This window comes from Cebus imitator, unplaced genomic scaffold (assembly GCF_001604975.1).
Source record: "Cebus imitator isolate Cc_AM_T3 unplaced genomic scaffold, Cebus_imitator-1.0 Scaffold351, whole genome shotgun sequence".
NCBI classification, from domain to species: Eukaryota; Metazoa; Chordata; class Mammalia; order Primates; family Cebidae; genus Cebus; species Cebus imitator.
This window is the reverse complement of record NW_016107666.1, coordinates 788517-810069: the sequence shown is the minus strand read 5'-3', so window position 1 is coordinate 810069 and position 21553 is coordinate 788517. Positions and strand designations below refer to the sequence as shown.

At 34.0% G+C, this 21553-nt stretch overlaps 1 protein-coding gene across 2 annotated transcripts in view; it reads right to left on the bottom strand.

The window, feature by feature from the left end:
* Nucleotides 1–21553, bottom strand: part of TOP2B (DNA topoisomerase II beta) — a 68931-nt gene that overhangs the window by 9661 nt on the left and 37717 nt on the right. For both annotated transcript variants that reach the window (XM_017506221.2, XM_017506222.2), the window contains exons 16-31: nucleotides 20121–20230; nucleotides 19777–19869; nucleotides 19571–19685; nucleotides 17685–17806; nucleotides 17357–17505; nucleotides 16591–16822; nucleotides 13812–13946; nucleotides 12993–13193; nucleotides 11826–12021; nucleotides 11592–11683; nucleotides 8601–8756; nucleotides 8374–8457; nucleotides 5427–5621; nucleotides 2951–3095; nucleotides 2568–2729; nucleotides 573–771 (exon numbers count right to left, since the gene is read on the bottom strand). In XM_017506221.2, the coding sequence (XP_017361710.1) occupies nucleotides 573–771; nucleotides 2568–2729; nucleotides 2951–3095; nucleotides 5427–5621; nucleotides 8374–8457; nucleotides 8601–8756; nucleotides 11592–11683; nucleotides 11826–12021; nucleotides 12993–13193; nucleotides 13812–13946; nucleotides 16591–16822; nucleotides 17357–17505; nucleotides 17685–17806; nucleotides 19571–19685; nucleotides 19777–19869; nucleotides 20121–20230 (2386 nt within the window). The remainder of the gene's footprint in view (nucleotides 1–572; nucleotides 772–2567; nucleotides 2730–2950; nucleotides 3096–5426; nucleotides 5622–8373; nucleotides 8458–8600; nucleotides 8757–11591; nucleotides 11684–11825; nucleotides 12022–12992; nucleotides 13194–13811; nucleotides 13947–16590; nucleotides 16823–17356; nucleotides 17506–17684; nucleotides 17807–19570; nucleotides 19686–19776; nucleotides 19870–20120; nucleotides 20231–21553) is intronic.

Genomic DNA, 21553 nt, shown 5'->3' with positions numbered 1-21553 from the left:
AAAAAAAAAAAAAAAGAAAATACTTTTTTAAAAAATCTAAAACAATTCACAAACGTCAAACCCTGGATGTATTCACAATTACCAAAAGCAAGAAAAATCTATCAAGGCCAAATTTAGGGAAGAAACAAACCTCCCAATTCTAAAGACTTAGTAACTTTTCTCAAAACCAGGGGTTGTCCAATTATATGCCATGGGCCTGCTCCCTATTTTTGTGAATAATATTTTACTGGAACATGGCTATATTCATTTATTTACATATTGTTTATGGCTGCTTTCTTACTTGAATGGCAGCATTAAGTAGTTGTGACAGAAACTATATGGCCCACAAAGCCTAAAACATTTACTATTGAGCCCTTTATGGAGAAAGTTTGCCAATCCTTCTTTTAAACTATAGCAACTGTGATGGGAACAGCTGCAATATTAACAACATTCATTCTCCCATGAAGAAGACCTTGCCTATCACTTCTTCTAAGAAATGATAACCATTTCTTAGAAGAGCTCACTATATTATCTTCGGCAAATGTTTACAACAACTAACCATATCACGAAATAGCAGTTGGTTCATTACTTACTCTGGAGTAGCTTTTGATTTGCCTGGTGAAAATGTATATTCATCTTTATCCAAGCCATCTGAAGGAACAAATTCATCTTCCCCATCATTTGTTATGGGAGATGCTTTAACTTTCAGTTCCTCTAAATCATTATCATCATCATCATCAGCATCATCATCCTCCTCTTCTGAGAAATCAAATGTGTATTTAGGTCTTTCAGCTAGTAGGAAAAATAAAAATAAATGTTAAACTCAAATCCTAGCTTTATCTACATGAAATATTATTGCTAATAAAGCATTTGAAATCTATTCCAGCTATATCTAAAAATACCATAAGAAAAAAAGGCAAGCATTTAGAGAATCAAAGCCAACAACTTTGGCCTTAGTTGTTTGGTAGTGTTAATGTCTGTCATACACTTTCTGGGAGGCTACTGGGTAATGATGTGCATGTTAGAAGAGGATAAACTAATGTACTTACTGATATACTTAATAATTAATCAAAAACACTGAGGAAAGTAATCAATTTGGCCTTGTCTCATGCAGCCATCCTACAAATGACAACAAATATAATGTTTCCCATTTTTGCAATCACAACAAATTTTACAGTTATTTTAGAAGTGCTAAACTTTCTTGGCTTTTGAGAGAATCTTGTTCTGCTGCCTGGGCAGGGAATGCAGTGGTATGATCACAGCTCACCGTAGCCTCAAATTCCTGGACTCAAGCAATCCTCACACCTCAACCTACTGAGTAGCTGGGACTATAGGTGTGCCACCGTTTCTGGCTGATTTTTAAAAAAACCTTTTTTAGACACAGGGTCTTGCCATGTTACCCAGGCTGGTCTTGAACTCCTGGCCTCAAGTGATCCACACCCCTCAGCCTCCCAAAGAGCTGGGATTATAGGCATGAGCCATAGTATTGAGCCCTAAACTTTCTCTTAACTTTTTGGATAAAAACTTCCATCTTCCCTTCAGAGTTAGCTTTACTATGAAATAATAAAGACAGTAGTTTCTTAGATGACTGAGAACAGACAGGAGACATAAAGAACTCAATATATTCACAAAATAATAATACAATGCTATTAAAGATACCAATTATAGTGAAAGGCATATTGCTATAAAGAAAATCAGTTTGATTATAATTTATAGAATGTATTATGAAATAAAATTTTTAAATTACTTGGATGTTATATAAATGTATACTTCATTTTTGATGTATGTAAATATAGTTTTAAAGCATTTAATGTAATAAATTTTCATTTAACTTATATCACTCATATTAAAGACTCACCTGTATTATGCTACCTATGTACACCAGGGAAAGAAATTCAATCACTTGGTGATTACAGAACCAAAGAATTTAAGGTCTGATATAATTAAAAACATATCTCCCAGTGGTAAACACCCACAATGTTGTATCATTCATTTTCATAAACTAGGACAAATTTTCAAATAACAAAATTTCAGAAGAATGTACAAAACAGAAAACTCACTAGATGTTAATAACTTGAACACTTCTTGTTAATAAATATTCAGAAGGAATCAAATTATATTAACAGTACTATATTAATATAACAGCAAAAATGGGATTCTGCAGTTCAGTCATAACACTATCATGATCTAAAAGAGAGCTATGTACTCAGACTCTTAAAGCAGGAGGAAATTCTTTATGATACAAGGGGTAGCAAACCAAACAAAAACAAAACCATAAAGCACTTCTAATATTAATAGATCTATCATTGCTGGTATCGTAGCAAGGTACATTTTTTCCCAAACATCTTCAAACTGTGGAAGAAATATAAATCAAACTTTATAATAAAAATCAGGAACAAATCTTTAGAGAAATAGTTTCATGGCCAACTTTGCTGGAAAGACCATTTTGTAAAGCAATTTTTTTCTTCTTCCTAACTGTAACTTCTGAAACAGTAACGGCTCAGTACTTAAACAACACTGGTAATACTAACAATACCAACGTATAGGTTAAACTGTAATATGCAGTAATATTAAATGTGTTACACTACCGGCTGCTCTCCTAAGCAAAGAATCTCTTGGGATAACCACAGGTTCTGTTTCTTCCAAATCACTTTCTGACTTGGATTCATCATCTGACCAAGGATTCCGTTTCTTCACTTTCTTTGCAGTAGGTTTACCAGATGATGTAGGTGTTTTTCTCACTCTGGTACCTAAAAGCAAAAGAAAAGCAATAAGATATGTATCCATATTTATACAAATGTCATTAGTAAAATTTTTATAATAAAAAGTTCATTATAAAGTAATAAACGTTTATGAAAATTGAAGGCATTATTTCAACTACCAGAAAAAGAGCACAGTCAAAAGAATCTAGTAATATTCTATACATATAGTTTTTCTCTCTCACACACAAAAAACTGTAATAATTTCTCACCAGGTTCCTTTTTCTCTCTTTTGGGTTTGGGACCTTTATTTATAGGAGCTGACGGAGTCAATGCCTCTTCTCCTGCACCTTCTACTGGCACTCCACTGAATTCTTCATCAAATTCCACTTTTACTGCTGCAGTATCAAGATCACCCTACACATTAAAAAGAAAATGAAACCATGAGTAAAAATAAAACATGCATATTTTAAAGATATAGTTTTAATCAACAGATAGCTCCTTCAAATCACGTAAGTTTAAAAAATGTGATTCTGCTGAGGTCCTAACAACTGGCTTTGATCAGAACATGTTTTCTTTTACTTTACTTCACCTACCTATAATAAATAATATTACATTAACTCTAATTTTCCAGTACATTCAGTGAAATCACAGCTACTTAGAAGCAACCATAAAAAATATGAAGGCAGCTTCTGATTTTCAGAGGGATTTCCAAACCAACAGCTTAAAAGTATCTGCAAAATAAGTTCCTACAGCTCAGGCAGACCTCTATACACTATTTAAAAATCTTCAAATTATTGAAGGAAAATAAGTAATATATGTCTTGTATTGCTAGGCACTGTAAGGCAGTCCCCAACCTTAAGACTATGGGGTAATAAAGCAAAAACAAAAAAACACAGAGGCACATAAAAAGGATGAGTCATTGCAATAGAAATAACAAATATAGAGGCTGGTACAGCTGTGGCCCAAGGGAAGAAGTAAGAAACTCTGCTTAAGGCAGGGTCAAAAAAGCCCCCATGGAGAAGTATCTTTTCTGACTCGAGTTCTAAAGGAATCATGTAAGTTTGCCAGGTGAGAAGAAGTAAGGAGGAAAGGGCATCCCAGGCAGAAGGCACAAAGCCATCCAACATGAATTAAATGTTTAAAGAATTGGGTTTCTAAACATAGGCAATAGTCTGCTAGAATTCAAGGAAAGGTGAGAACAAAGTGGCCAGGAGGAGAAACACAGGGAGGCATGCAGGTGCTAACACTGTATACCAAGAATTTGTGCACAGCCAGTGGGGAGTCACCGAAGATTTTTAAGCATAACAAGCAGACTGACTTTTTAGAATTTTCATTCTAGTAGTAAAATACACAACTTAAAGGAATGAAGTAGAAAAGAGTAGAAATCATGATTAAAAGACTACAAACAGAGAGTTAAGAGGACCACTTTATCTCAGAGAAAACAGAATTCTCAGGCAGTGTCAAATGGGGACCAAGATAAGGGGGTGGATTTTGGAATTACTTAGTAGGCAGTCAGTAGGGCTTAGTTACTGATTATATGAGAAAACTCCCAAGTTTCTAGCTTACATCTGTGATGGCTGATAGTGTCATTAACTGGGAGAAGGCAAAAAATAGATTTTAAAATCACGATAATGAGTCCAGTTTCAGAGACACTGAGTTTGATGGGCTTCGAGCATTCAAGTGGCTATGAGCTTGGCACTCCTGAGGGCATTACCGCTTAGGAACATAAATTTAGGGGCCATCAGTGCGAATGGAATAAGCTCTGGGCATAGATGAGGTTACCTGAGGGGACCATGTCAGGTAAAGAAGAGAGTGCAGAGAAATGAATCTAACAAACACCAACTGAAAAGAAGCCATTTTCCAAAGGAGACATGCAAGAGTGTTGGGTAAATGAACCTGTATGCAGTGGGGAGCGGAGTAAGAGGAAAGTAGAATAGACCTCAGTTTATCAGAACAGTAGAAGAGTGTGCCCACTCTGGTATCAAAACGTGCCTACACTTCAAATATGAGCTCTGTACAGAGAGCTCTCCAATCTCTCTAGCTCTTTAGGCTCATTTCCCAAGCTCTAATAAGAAGGCTACATTCCCACCTAAATGTATACTCTCTGGATTCTAAAAATCAACCTGTCCAAAAACATTAGCCTCTCTCTTTAAGACCAACATGCACCCTACTTCCTCAGCTCTGAACATTTTTTCTGATGTTTCCTTCTTCTGGCTAACACTGGTCCACCCTGCTTGAGGTTAGGTCAGTGTTTTTTTTTAAAATCCTCAATAGCACCTATCAGTGTCAATGACCTAGGATGTGTTCAGCAGTTGTTTAAGAACAAAAACAAGTAAATAGTAAAAGATGACAGTATTTTGTAAGCCAAACAGACCCTTTCCACCAAAAGCCTTCTTTAATGAACTATGACATAGAACTAAAGTTTATACTTTAAAGTTAATATACTCATTGTGTAAGTGTTTTTTTTTTTTTAAATTTTGGCTTATCAGATTTTAACTGAGATGACTGCTGAGTGGAGTGTTTCTATTTCTCATTTTAAAAGCTGAATTAAGTAGCTCTTTACAATATGTGATCCTTTACCAATATGTTGTCTGCTATAGATCAACTGCTGTTACAGAATGATTTCTTATTACCATTGAAATATACTTTGAACAAAATATGATTTAAACACACAGTAAAATTTTTAGAATCATACATGTGTTTCATTTAAAGATGAGTCTATCAATGACAAGAGGTATGTCATACCTTCTTCCTCTTCAGCAACTTTTTGCTGGCATCTGCCTTCATAGCTGTAATTTCAGGAATTATTCTTCTGCCATATGGTGAGGGCATTGTCTCTTCCAATTGAAGTTTCTTCACCTTGGGTTTGCCAACTTTACCTTTAATTGCTTTTCCAGACATTCCAGCCAGAATATCTTCTCGTTCTTGAGCTTCCACTTTCTAAAGTGTAATTATAAGGCAGTAGAAGGGACATAAATAACTTCTTAGAAAAGATAATCACTACTTCATAAAATATTGAAACAAATGTTATTCACTCAGTAAAGAATAAAGTTTTCCTTTTAACTTATCTAATCCAAGATTAAATAATAGAAAAAAGTAAAGAATTCTAAATCAGAAGACCAGGGTTGTGATCCCATTTCATCTAACTAGCTTCCAATTTGTAATACGAGGAGGAATAGTGACCAAATGACCTAAACAGTCTCTGCCAATTCTAGAGTCCCATGATATATTATGGAATCAAGACCTCTAATAACTTAGTATCATCAAAATCCTAGCAAATCACACATAAAGGTATTTCTGTTAGTAAGTATGAAACTATTCTTTTCTATTGCTTTAGTCATGATAGAAAATATTTAAAAAAAAAAAAAAACTCGTAAATTAAAGTCAGAAAGTATGAGAAATTAAAAGTGCCAATATAGTTAGATTGAATTTAAGAGGGTCTATGTAATGATAAATAAGGATATAATCATGATTAATATACTAGATTCTGCATTTACCAGAATTATTCCTTCAACTAGCTTTTGAACGGCACAAGGAAAAAATGACATTTCTTTAGATTTTTTTTTTTTTTTTGAGACGGAGTTTCGCTCTTGTTGACCAGGCTTCAGTGCAATGACATGATCTCAGCTTGAACCTCTGCCTCTGGGGTTCAAGAGATTCTCCTGCCTCAGCCTCCTGAGTAGCTGGGATTACAGGCATGTGCCACCATGCCCAGCTAATTTTGTATTTTTAGTAGAGATGATGTTTCTCCATGTTTGTCAGCCTGATCTCAAACTCCCAACCTCAGGTGATATGCCTGCCTTGGTCTCCCAAAGTGCTGGGATTACAGGCTTGAGCCACAGTATCCAACCATCTTTACTGATTTTCAAAAAGATCTTTGTAGCACAATAGTTTAATAGAAATTACGCAAGCTTTGAAATCAGACAGTTCTGGATTTCAACTGCACTTCCACTTACTAGTTATGTATCCTCAGGAAATAACAAAGGACAGGTGCGGTGGCTCACACCTGTAATCCCAGCACTTTGGGAGGCCAAGATGAGTGGGTCACTTGAGCCCAGGAATTTAAGACCAGCCTGGGCAACACAGCAAAACCTCATCTCATCTCTACATAAAATACAAATAAAATTAGCCAGATGTGGTGGCACACGTGTCCCAGCTACTCAGGAGGCTGACGTAGAAGGACTGCTGGAGCCTGAGTGGTTGAGGCTGCAATGAGCTGTGATTGTGCCATTGCACTCCAGCCTGGGTGACAGAGCAAGGCCTTGTCTCGAAACAGAACAAAACAAAAAAGCCAGATTTTGGAGTATCCACCATGTGCCAGACATTTAAATATCCTGTGATCCCCATTTTAGTAATGAAGAAAGTGGGTATCTGAGAGGATAAGTAATTCTATAATGATATAATTCCTAAGACAGTGACTTAACCTCTCTAAGTTTAGTATCCTTATCTGCATAATAGGTTAAAAATAATCTTACTCATTTGAGGTTGTGGTGAGGGTCACTCTGGGCATTATAGAGAATGCTGTGCCAGTCAGTGTACAATAGATATTCAATTAATGGTATCATTAGACTTTAAATGATACAGAGAGACATAAAATTTAAGTCTAAATCTTTTTAGATGTTAAAAATACACATAGCAGATTTTAAATAAGTTGTTTGGATCTATTTCATTAATTGGCAAATAATAAAATAAGATGATAAAAGTGAAAGAGTATTTTTACTAGGGTTATTTTGAACGATGACTTTTCAATAGTGGGGAAATTTATAAGCATAACCACAAAACATTGCTGGTGTTTCACTATATTAGTGATCAAATTTAAAGCAATATCAGAATATCAATAATAGGAATAATTTTTCTTTTACTATATGAAGCCTTCATTTTTAGTTTTTAAATAAATAACTCAGCAGAAAAAATGTGCAAAAATCTAATTAGTGAACAATATAAGGAAAGCACAAATCAAGAAAGACTTACATTACAGCACTTGAAAGATCATTGAGGGAGCCCAGAAAAATAGCACTAAAAAATTCTAAATTCTTTAGGGAACTAATATACCACACTTGATAAGAGTTGTAATTCTGACTTAGACCATCCGAGTAAAAGCAGAGCACATAGGCAATAAAACAAGTAAGCAACTTAATAAAAAAGTAATATGAGTATTAAATGGTATTTTACATTTTGCCACTCAAAAATCATTCATACTGCTACCATTAATTTAATTCTAATATTTTAAGTGGGCAATTTTAGAAAAGGTTTGCTTTTTATATCTTAGCTCTTTTCATTTTTATTTTTTAAATTAAAATTCTACTTGGAGAAAACTATAACATGAAAATATTGAAATTCCTGTTAAAGAGACTATTATTCTACTCCTAAGATCAAAGTACTTATATTAATTAGTCTTATCTCTTTTCAGGAAAACATTAAACTGAATCAATTATTTAATCAAAAAGTCAGTTAAAATTTTTTAACCAATTGAAAGTAGATTTAATCTATTCTAAATTTCAACACCATAGCATTTAAATTCCTCCATACAAGTTCTTTGTAACTTCACGTAACTAGAAGCTTAATCCTAACTCAGTTTATAAGCAATTAACCCACAGAGAGTTAAAGAAAACTTAAAGATAATTTAAAATAATCTCATTCTTGTTCATAAACATTATTTTTCCAAATATATTTTAATGGAGACTTAACCTACATCCAGTTCTTCCACAAATGCTGCTAAATCTTCTTTCCAAAGATCTGAAGGAGATTTTCTTTTAAGATCGTTGACCTCTCGCCCCTATAATAAAAAAGGAACAGTTTAAATATTCAATAGTTTTAAAACATATAAAGGATAAATCAAAATACTTATTTTTGGAAAAAGAAAAAGATACAGATAACACTGAAACAGTTTCAAACTATTTAACCCACAAAAATTCATACTTTTGCATCTCTCTGTTTAATCAGTTCTTCAACTTTTTCTTTAGTAAGAGACCACAGAGACATATTTAAAATATAATTAAAATCTGGGCCTGAAGGAGTTCCTGAATCGGAGGAACTATCATCATGTTGGTTTTGTGTTTCTTCCTCTTCTGCTGCCTGTAAAAAATAACAAATTTTATATTAAAGTCTTGTATAATATCAAATTAATGTTGAATTGTATCAAATAATTAGTTTAAAATTCTACCAGTGCTACACTATAAATGCTACATCTTCAAGATGATGGGGGGTTATTTTAAATTACCTATAAAAATATATTTCCTTATAAAAAGTTTAACATTTTCTAAAGATGCAAAATAAGATCTTCATAAGAAATGGTATATTCTATCCCTATTTACTCAGGAATCTGATGAAAAATTAACTGATTCCCTCAAGTACTAAGTAACAAAATGAGAGGATATCACATTTTAAAATTAATAGAGTAGAATTAATGTTTTATCACTGCATCTCGTCAGATTTTTATACTGGTGAGGGAATGAACACTTTGAAATACAAAATAAATACCACTTATAAAAAATATTTTACAGTTATAATAAATATGTGAAGGTACATTCACTCACTGATGGTGAATTCATAATAAAAATTCTCTAAAGCAAGAATATTCACATCAGGACTCAGAGAAAGTCCACTTAAGAATTTAAGAGTTGGTGAGTTAGAGTAAGAATTTCGTCAGGGTTTTGCTGAAATTTTATTCATCAGGCCCTTTTCTATAGAAACAGCTGCAACAAAAAAATTCTCTTTTGCTAATATTAAATTTCAAAATACAATGAATTTTTAAAAAGTTTTTTAGGTGATATCACCTTTAAATTTTTAAAATACCAATAGCCATTAAATAAAATTTTATCTAAGTTAAGACACTCAGATAATTTTAAATGACTGAGTTAACCATGACACTCCATAAAGCAAAAAGTTCACTTTTGGTAACCAAAAGAGAGAGAGAGAGAGAAAAAAAAAGCTATTTTATAATTAAAATTTGTAAGTAAAATAATATACACGAAGTACAGTTTAGGTGTACTTTAGAAATAAGATAAAATTAAAATTGCAAAGCAAGATGCTTCATTATACAACAAAAACTATAAATTTGATTAAGCCACATTAGCTAAATAAAGAATGCTATTGTTGAGCTGATAGATGATTAATAAGTACTTAGATAACTTATGACAAATTAATAATTTTACACTTTTGAAAAATTCTTCATGAAACAGTATGCTGCTATGGAGTATTCAGGTTGTTAAACAACTATAAAAATTTAACAGGATGCAACAAAATCCTGTTTACACCCACATTTTGGAAGTCTATTTGATCTAGGTTTTGACTATACCCAAAGTATTGTTAATAAGTGCTCTATGAATATGTGTATCTATCATTGTTAACAGAAATATGACTAAGGACACTTCCAGAAATTAAAAAAAATAATAAACTTTGCAAGTTCTAATGACAAAATTCCATTATGCTTTATAAAAAACTTTAATCTTCTAATTAGCTACTTTATAATTCTAACTCTTTTCTCCAACTCTGTATAATAGGACACTCTTGTAAGAGCAGTTCCTTTTGTTACCTGAACTCCCCAAAATGGACACATGGCCAAGATGCTGAAAACATTCTGATGGTGGTAATGCAATAACTAAAATCAAGCTATGCTTTACCCACAAAATCTACTTTCCACCAGAAGGACATTCTCAAACTGTAGAAATCTTTATCTTTTAAAACTAAGCATTAAAAATTCATCAGCTTACTAGTTACTTTTTTTAGAAAAAAGATATAGTTTAAACCAACGGTGATACAGAAGGGCAGGTGTTGTAGAAATTATAATTTAGGGTTTAACAATACAATAAAACACATTAAGAGGAAAACAAATGAAAGGGCTTCAATCATCTTAATTCTGAATGTGCCCATCTTGTCCTACCCCATTTTCTTCAAATAACCAATAAGCCTATTATCTTAATATACATTTGCTATCCTATAAAACTTATTCTAATCTTACTCACTGTAATATATGGCTTTTATTGACTTCAAACTAAAAAAAATGTAAACAAAAGCAGTATTTCAATGTAGTTTGATGAAAAATATAAAAACATGATTGAGAACTCAAGTACAGGGAAATGTAAAGGCTCAAGTTATGCCACATAATTATAACTATTTTTTAAAGATGTTATCAGAATCATGTATGTACAAATAATCTAATATCCAAAAAATTAATCATACAAATTTTCTTCCTCTACTGTAATATATTTCTGTTCTCAATCACAATGTTGTATTGTTTAAATTTTTCTTTTAGTTATCTAAAACATCAAAAAACTTATTGAGGGGAATCTCAACATTTCAGTATCCCATTCACTTAACTGCTATTACTATTTCTTAATCTGCAATGGGCACTCTACTGAATAAAACATCAGACTTTTAATCTGAAGTTCCAGGGTTTGAATCTCTGGCCAAAAATCTAAGCATGAGGCAGAGCTTGGTGTTTGATAAATACTGTCTATAATAATAAGCATTTTGTTGTCTTCCCAGTATTAACCAAAACCAGATCAAGTGAGTGGTGATTGGATGCCATATTTCAAACATAGGCTGATTCTGGATGCGACCAGTCGTGTTCCCAGATAATATACATGTAACTCACAAAAACCACCACCACCACAACTTTTAATGGCAGACTCAGGAAAAAAGACCAAGGAGACTGAGCTACCGTCTCACACCTGGAGCCATTTCTCCAGGCTCTGGCTGAGTCACACTGGCCAAGCGCTTTGTGGTGGGTGTATACTAAAAACTCCTATACTATATCTGTTCTGTGGACAAACAGAAGGCTTCAGTCTCTGAACAGGTAATTCAGCACCTTTAGTAGTACTAAATTTAAAATTTAGGGATTGAATTTTTGTTTGTTTTGGACGTTGCTTTTAAAAACTTCTCTGAATGTCTTTTTCTGCAAATGATTACCTTTTCTTGTGCTTCTTTCCAGGCTTTCACTGGGTCAGATTCATAACCTCTCTGGACTAACATTTGAATCAAATCTTTCTTTGACCTATTCTCTATGTGAGGGAAAAATAAAGTTAGGATCAAGATAAGAGATTCAATTTGTATTTGCTTATATTCTACTGATAAAAATGTCTTCTATTAATAAAGTTTTTTCCATTTTAACTAGTGTTCAAATTTTTAAAGGTTATATCTTACCTATAGTAATTTTCCCTTGTATCTTCTCTAAAATGAAACGGGCTTGATTGTTAAGCTTTGTAGATTCTGCTCCCAACATTCCCACAAGCCACTCCTTACGTAAACCATAATAACTTAATCGTAAATCAAAGAATTCTTTCAGAATATCTTGCACAGTTTCATATTTCTTCAGACATCCCATATGATCAAAGAGTACCTAAGCAAAACACAAATATTTTGCAGATTATATAAATCTGTACTGGTATTTTAACTTACATAACATCTATAATATTTAAAATAACCATAATGCACTTATATGAACACAGACTACCCCTAAAAACCATTAAACAGGACCAAAACTATTAGGCACATTTCTGTAAATATTCCTTTGGTGACTGCAGGCTGATAAATTCAATTCTCACAACCATGAAAATATTTAAAATAGAAATCATTTTGAAAGACAAAAACAGGCCTTTTAAAAAAAAGGGTCTTAAAGTAGCCATGAAACCACCTACAAAAATCATTTTTCCCCAAACTGAAAACATACATATTCTATTGCTAAGCTTAAAAATGTTACAGTTTTTCCTCCCCCATATATTCTGTGGATGTGCGTTTGTCCCCTTTCTCTTTTATATCTACTTGTGCTATATCCCAGTCACTCAAACTCCCTATCCTTTTTCTTTCTTCTATCAGCCTTTCTCAGCAGATTATGACACTTTTTCTCAGCCACTGTACTACTGCTGAACTTTTACTCCTTTTTAAATCTAAAAGCTAATCTGGAATGGAACTTGAATAATCGCCTTACTCCCCAGTTGTATAAATAAAGGTAAATGTGTAAGTTTAATAAAGCAGATTAGAATTATGAGTACTCTACAATTAAAATGCTACTAGAGATGAGCATAAAGTACACAAAGGCCCTGCAAAAACCACTCTCATAACTTTAGTCAGTGAGTTTAAGTGTGTATGTATCTTGTATGTTCAAGCCCAGATGTATAAACAGAGAGTTGAGAGTAAGGGCAGTGGACAATACTAGAAGAAAGCAATATGCCCCTAGAATCTTTAGCAAATCTGCAGGGAAAAAAAATGCATTCAAGCATACTATAGCCACTCATATCATGAAACCAATTATAATTATCCAACTTATACCATCCAAGAAAAATTAAATTTATAGTAAATCCAATAAATTACCATGGAATTACAGGTAAGAGTAGTTTGAAGTTTAAAAACTTTATGCAGTCCAGCAGCTTCTGCTTGTGCTAGTTTCTCTTCAGTCATTTTCACCACAAATTTCACAGTTGTGTCAGTATGATATTCTTTATAATCAGAAATTAATGCTGGTGTTTTATCTGTTCCATTTAGCATAGGTTCTAAAACCTGTTCTTTATATACCTATAAAAGATTTAAAAATAAGTGATTCTTTTCATGACACACTCTCATGTTTCATATTACAAGCCATATAGTCTTCTGAAAATTCTCAACTCTCATGGGGAATTAAAAAGGAAACCTCAAACTCTATCATCTTCTGTCCAATCACCATAGAAGACAATATACGAGGACCTTGGTGGTGGAAAACGAGATAAGAAGTAACGGCGCTGATCCACTCATACTCCAAAGGGCAAGATAAAGGCTGAGAGTATGAAAAGGATGACATAAACTAGAACTGATGAGATGACATGCATGCTTTTAGATCTATAAAGCTGATACATGAATTTACTGACCATATTTATAAGAATAAATAGCACTGTCATATTCTACTCCTTTCATTTTAAGATAAATACCAAGATAACAGTCCATAAAAGCCTTACCTAACCTAAGTCATACTACACTATTTAGATATAATTACTATTTGACTATTCAAAGCACAAATTCAACTGAAGGGTAAAAGAAAGTACAGGAATTTGTAAACACTATGCAAGCTTAGGACAAACAAAGGTAGAATTATCCTTACCAGAAAAAATTGCTTAATACACTGCCCTTCCCACAATCAGATCACTTATTTACACTAACCTGTGTCCAAGTTCTAACCGGAAGCTCTGTAATTTCTACTGTGTTTCTGTCCACTACAAATATTTCACCACTGACTGCATACTGGTTTTGACCAAGTTCTTGGATCGTGCCTTTAAAGTTTTTGTAGTTTGGAAGCTGTAGAGAAAAATGGAAATAAAGCACTGACTTCTCTCTGGAGTACTAGTATCATGTCTGAATGCCCCTTAATCCATGGTCTAACACTGACAGATTAACATAAGGGATACAGAATTTCTCAACATCAATTGTCCCTTTCCAACTGATCAACTGATCTTGAATTCACAGCTTATGTTAATATAACCTGAACATCCCCCAATCTCAAAATGTTAGCATCCTCTTTCCTAGTCTTTCTAGAAAAGTACTTTCTTTCAGCCTACTTCCCCTATACCTCCTTCTCCCCTCGATCAATATCCTTTAAATTCAAACCTCCTTGGGCCTTACATTGAAAGCATTCCCTAAGTCTGGACCCAATCTGGCTATTTTGTCTCTAATGACTTATCTTACAAAATCACTACTCTTCTCCCACATTTTGCTTGAATATTTTGAATATTCTCACTTTCAACCTGTCCACAAACCCTGACACATATTCAGCTCCCAACCCCATTCATCATTCATCTACATAAATCTTACTCATCCTTCCCAACTGAATTACAAGTCATCTCTCCTTCTAAATTTTCTTTGAGACAGGGTCTCTACTTTTTCACACTGGCTGGAGTGCAGTGGCATGATCTCGGCTCACTGGAGCCTCAACTACCGGGGCTCAAGCGATCCTCCTACCTGATGCCTTCCAAGTAGATGGGGGGGGTTACAGTTATGTGACACCATGTCCAGTTAATTTTTGCACTTGTGTAGAGACAGGGTTGTCCAGGCTGGTCTCTAACTCCTGAGCTAGTGATCTGCCCAGCTCAGCCTCCCAAAGTGTGGGATTATAGGCATGAGTCACTGCACCTGGCCTCCTCTAAAATTCTTATTCTTTATTATCATTAAGAAATTGAGTATATAGTCCAGGCACAGTGGCTCATGCCTATAATCCCAGCACTTTGGGAGGCCAAAGTGGGCGGATCACTTGAAGCCAGGAGTTCAAGGCCAGCCTGGCCAACACTGTGAAACCCTGTCTCTACTAAAAATACAAAAATTAGCCAGGCATGGTGGCACATGCCTGTGGCCGCAGCTACTCAGGAGGCTGAGGCAGGAGAATCACTTGAACCTGGAAAGAGGAGGTTGCAGTGAGCCGAGATTGCACTACTGTACTCCAGGCCTGGCTGACAGAGTGAGACTCCATCTCAAAAAAAAGAACATATAGCATAGGACATTTCTTCTGACATACTGAGCAACTATCAATATCTTTTGTCACTGTAAACTTCAAGTCTTGATGCTTTGATGTCTTGACAATTATTTTTCAAAGAAAAAACCATAGCTCTTTATCTCACCACTTAGCACAGTTTTATATGCGTAGTAGGCAGCTAAGAAGCATGTATTGATCAAATACACTAGCTTAACAATCTAAAATACATTTAAAAATCCAAAACCATTTCAGTAAAAATTATCATTAAAAATTTGACGCTTATATTAGAAATATTTTAGGTGTTTTAGAGAAAACGCAGAATATATATCTCATTGCTACAAGAATAACTTTCATTTTAAAATACCAAAATAAAAACTTGGAAAAAAATCAAAATATTACATCTGTCTCTATATTGTAGGTTTATGAATTTTTTTCCTCTTTTCTTATCTATATTTTCTACAATAAGCATTGTTTTACTAACAAAATACACTTTTATTTAAGTGTATCTCAAGGGAAATCTCCAGGCAATTTTAAATCATGGGGAGAAAAGAAGGACATTTTTGAGGACACTTTTCTTGGAGAAGATCTGAGCACAGTGAATGATACAAAAAAAAAAAAAAAAAAAAAAAAAACAAAAAAAACACAACAAAAAAAAAAAAAGAAAAAAAAAAAAAGAAAAAAAAAAAAAAAAAAAAAAAAAAAAAAAAATATTTTTTAAATGGGGATACATTAAAATATGTATAAAGTAGCTTGCTTTTTGTCTTTTTACAAATGCTACACTAATGAATACAATATGTTTTAAAGCATCCTTACAAACTATAAGAAGTGGTAGTCTGAGAACAGAAACAAAGCTACACATAATATTATCAGCAAAGCATCGTTTTTTTTTGTTGTTTTTTTGTTTTTTTTTTGAGACAGACTCTCACATTGCCACCCAGGCTGTAGTGCAGTGGTATGATCTTGGCTCACTGCAACTTCTGTCTCCCGGGTTCAAGCAATTTTCCTGCCTCAGCCTCCCGAGTAGCTGGGACTATAGGCATGTGCCACCACGCCCAGCTAATTTTTTTCTATTTTTAGTAGACATGGGGTTTCACCATGTTGGCCAGGATGGTCTTGATCTCCTAACCTCATGATCCGCCTGCCTTGGCCTCCCAAAGTGCTGGGATTACAGGTATGAGCCACCACGCCCGGCCCAGAAAAGTACTGTTTTCTGTTAATACATGGTTTAGAGATTTGAAAACCTAGAATATGGGGTGTTTCTAAATTAAAATAAAGTTTCTCCCCTTGAAACTTACCTCCAAGCTCATTCCAAAGTTCATACCTTTTACTGTAGGCACGTATCAAATTATACCCTAAGTCTTTATGGTCTGTAATATATTCTAAAATAAAAATGTTCCATTACTTTTCTAAAATGACTGGACTTTGTAATTTACACATTATTATTTGTTAAATAAATAATAAGTTCCAAATAATTACCATGGGATGAGGATCCAAGCCATCTAGCATTCGTCTGACATTGTTCACAATTTCCCTAGCATCATAGTTGGGTAGTTTACAAGCCCATCCAGTACCAATGCCCTCAGCACCATTTATTAAAACCATGGGAATTATAGGAATATACCACTCAGGCTCTACACGTTGATTATCATCATAAAGAAACTTAAGCAGGTTGTCATCCACAGCAGGAAAAAGTAGTCTTGCTAAAGAGCTAATTAAAAGAAAAAGGAAATGAAAAAATGTCATGGCTTTGGGGAATAAAACTTTATACATAATTAAAAACTTTACAGTGTAAAAAAACATTTTTTAAAGAGAATGCATTTTTATTAAATTTCACTACATATGCTTAACAATAAAATTTGCCTAACTGTATTATCAAATGGTCACAAGCCCAGAATAAAATATTCCTATTTTACTTATGTACTTACCTACCTGACTTCTTTAATATTGTTAACTTCTTAAGAACTTCCAATTACTCTGAATAAAGCACATAACCCATATTCAGCCTAAAGAGTAAAGTTGGTGACAAAAACAGCCTTATATTCATTAGGACCGATTTCACCAATAATTCATAAAAATTAAGGTCAACAGACTTTATTCTACTTGTGATCAAGTAAGTTGGAACATTCACCTTCTAAGCAGAATAACCAATCACATCTCTTCACAGCTATAATTCCATCAAACATTTAGTTACTTGGGTCTAAATGAAATCAAACTTTATACCATCATATCAGCAAATATTTACCTTAACATTGTGAAAATATAACGAGGGCTTGCAGCATCTTTGCCACCATGAAGCCGAGTTCCAAACTGACCAATCGGTTGAAGTAAGTTAATATTGTTACTTCCCACAAAGTTCTGAGCCAAATTCACAATAGTCATCATCAATGCTTGCTATACAATAGGAGGCAGAACATAACATTAATATTCTAAATTTTCTATAATTATTCCCTAATTTGTATTAAAATCCAAACTGTTAATTATTTTACATTTCCGAAGACTTTACTAAGTATAATTATCATTCTTCAAGACAATAATTATAGTTCTTAATTGACTCCAATCTTAATGCTTACTTCTCCATGATGATAAGCAGACATCTCAGCAACAGATCCAGCCAACTGGGCAACTTTCACTTCACGTTTATCATTCCTCTTGAAACAGGTAAATAAAACTTTCCGTTGGCCAGGTTTAAAGCCTATTTTTAAAAGAACAACCCTCTTTTTAAATTGTTACTTCAAGGTATAGTTGTAACAATTCAGGGGAATAAAGCAAAGATACAATTTGCTTTCAAGAATACCAGTAAAATTGTTACTTGAGATTCTGTAACAAAGTGAGTACAAACTAACATGTTTGGGTTTTTTTCCCCAGAAAGCCATCTCCAGGTATATACTAACATGTTTTTATGACATCTCCATCTACTCCAAAAGTGAACTATCAACTGAAAGACAACATTCTGGCCTTAAAGAATCACGTAGTGGCATCAAACTCCTTTAACAGTAGTTTCCAACCACAATGCCATTTGTAGTTCATACAACCAAAATGCCATTTGTAGCTAACTAAATTGCCAGCAAGCCATCAAGGAGCCTGAAATCTATTCTAAGTATCCCAAATCAGAAAAATCCTTAAAAAGAAGAGGTTTATTGTCATAGTGAAGAATAAAGTCTTTAGAATCTCACTAATCTGTATATTCTTCTCAACTTGGCCATTTACCATGTGACTAAGAAATAACTAGTAAGTCTGTGTCCTCATCCAAGTAATAGAAATAATTACTTTCCTAATAGTTATCGTAAGGATTGCATGAAACAATGTGGGCAAATTACTCCGCTTCCTTATCATTCTTCTTGCCCTAAGCCAAGCTTGTCTAACCCATGGTCTGCAGGCTGCATGCAGCCCAACACAGATTCGTCAATTTTCCTAAAACACTATGGGATTTTTTTTTTTTTTTTTTTNTTTTTTTTTTTTTTTTTTGCATTTATTTTTGTTTTTGTTTTAAGCTCATCGGCTTCCATTAGTGTTAGTCTATTTTACATGTGGCCCAATACAATTCTTCCTCTTCTAATGTGGCCCAGTGAAGCCAAAAGATTAGACACCCCTGCTCTAAGCCAATGAGCACAGTAACAACCTTTTCAGTATATGCTATCATTGTATTCATACTGGACCCAGCGTATGGTAAAAACAAGAGGATAATAAAATATGGCAACTTCCTTAAGAATTCTGTAATCTAATTCTGGAGGCAAAATTAATGTAGGTAAATTAAGAGATACATACTAATTGGCATAGAAGTTTAGGTATCTAAGACCAATTTAGAGTGGAATTGTTAGGGAGGACTTCATAGAAGAAAGGTAATTTATGGCTAGAGCTTGAAGGATAGGTAGAACCATCTGCTATTAGCAGAAAAGCCAAGCAATATAAAGATCAACAAACTTTGTAAAGGTTATACAATAAGAAAAAAAAGTTCTAGACAGAAGACCAAAATCTGCTTCAACTAACAAGAAATAGTTTCTAAATTTTCTTCAAGTTAGAAATAGTTTCTAAATTTTTTTTTTCAAGTTAAATAAGTGAAGCATTAGGCTTTGGGTAATGTGGTATAAACACTTTTAAAAATTTAATCTCTGATAAATATTTTAGAAATTATCAAAATTCCATTTTACTTTTTATTTTAGAAAATCTGCAGACAACTTGGGCAAAAGCTTTAAGACTTTTAGACTTAAAGTTAATTTTCATGAAAAACTCAGAAAGGGTTTAAAAGTTTCAAATTAAGGATTAAAGATTTCAGCACTACGAAAACACGTAACAAAAGCAACATCAAAAAGGCCTTAAATTCTTCTGAATCAGTTCTTCATATACAAGATTTCAGGTAAGAATTTTAATGTGTATCATAAGGATAGCTTAAAGTACATGAAATTAAACTACAGTAAATAACATGCAAAAATGAGGTTTTTAAATAAGCATTACTCACCATCAACAAGAGATGGTATAGATCTTTCATTGTCTGAGTTTGAGAAGAGAATCAATTCCTTGTTGATGAAATCATTGTAAGTCAAATGCTTTGTTGCAGTACCATATAAAAATTGCTAAGAGAAAAGTTATATAGCAATGTTATCATTATTACTGATGCTCTAGTCTCTCTCTCCTTCCCCCACATCAGCACTCTTCCAGACTAACCTCTGGTAAGCCATGTAACCTACGCTGTCTCCGATCTTCCATAAAATTTGTTAACCATTCTTTTCTGTCATCAATCTTCTTCTTACTGAATGCCTGAAAAATTCCAGGTAATGATTTTGCACATTAAAAATAAAATAAACTTCATTACAAAATTAAAATGTATAAATTGCAAATACCTAATTCTTAATGTATGAAAAATTAGGTTATTTTACAATATTTTTATCAAAAACACATTTGAACTAAGGCGTTCAAAAGAGACTTATCATAGGGAACCAGGACTGGAAGGAAAAAAATAGAAGGTAGGGAGATGGCTAACAAAAGCTCTTTAAAATTAACTTAATTACCAATGTAATGGCAGCATCATCTTCAGGACCAGCATATCTAAACAAGATTCGATGCCTTTCCATATCAGCAAAATATTCCTTTGCTTCTTTAGCTGTACTAGTACCCAAGCCTGCACAATTTTAAAAATAAAAATGAGTCATCAATATCAATGTCTGCTTAAAACCATCAAGTGAAAAGCTGGTGAAGAAGCTTTAATAGATGAATCAAGCTAGCAACCCCTATACCAACTGATCAACCTTAATGGGCAAATAAAGACAAATTAGACATTAGATGCTTCCTGATGAAAGTACGCAATGCTATCTATGAAATGGTTTTGCCAAATAAATGTAACCCAAATCTGATCATGCCTCTAATTTAACCATCAGTTAACAGAAAATAAGGGGCAAAGGAACACACTATATTATTAAATGTAACTAGAGGGATATAATTTACAAAATCTAGAATGTGGGAAATTCCACAGGACAAACAACCCAACTTCTTTAACAAATAAATTACAAGGAAAAAATATAAAAAGAGAAATGCTGTATTAAGAAACTTATGAACTAAATGCAATGTGTGGACCATATTTGGATCCTGGCTTTGAAAAAAAATAAACAAACCCAGTCCAAGCATAGTGGCTCACACCTATAATCCTAGCAGACAGGCCAAGGTGTGCGGATCACTTGAAGCCAGGACTTCTAGACCAGCCTGGCCAACATGGCAAAACCCCGTCTCTACTAAAAATAGCCAGGCATGATGGCACTTGCCCATAATCCCAGCTACTTGGGTGGCTGAGGCATGAGGATCACCTGAACCCAGGAGGCAGAGATTGTAGTGAGCTGCGATTGTGCCATTGCACTCAGCCTGGGCAACATATAGCAAGACTCTTATCTCAAAAAATAAAAGCAATTTAAAAACAAAACAAAACTAGGCCAGGCGAAGTAGCTCATGCCTGTAATCCCAGCACTTTGGGAGGCCGAGGTGGGCGGATCACCTGAGGTCAGGAGTTCGAGACCAGCCTGGCTAACATGGTGAAACCCTATTTCTACTAAAAATACAAAAAAATTAGCCAGGCATGGTGGCACACACCTGTAATTCCAGCTACTCAGGAGGCTGAGGCAGAAGAATCGCTTGAACCCAGGAGGAAAAGGTTGCAGTGAGCTCACACCACTGCACTACGGCTTGGGCAACAAGAGCAAAACTCTATCTCAATAAATAAACAAAATAAAAATAGAAAACACTAAAAATAAACATTTTTAATACGGTCCAGGGAAATTTTAACACTGGCTGAGTATTTAACATTATTAAAAAAGGGGGGCCAGGCATGGGGGCTCACACCTGTAATCCCAGTACTTTGGGTGGGCAGATGGCTTGAACTCAGGAGTTCAAGACCAGCCTGGGCAACATACCAAAACCCTGTCTCTACAAAAATACAAAAATTAGCTGGGTGTGG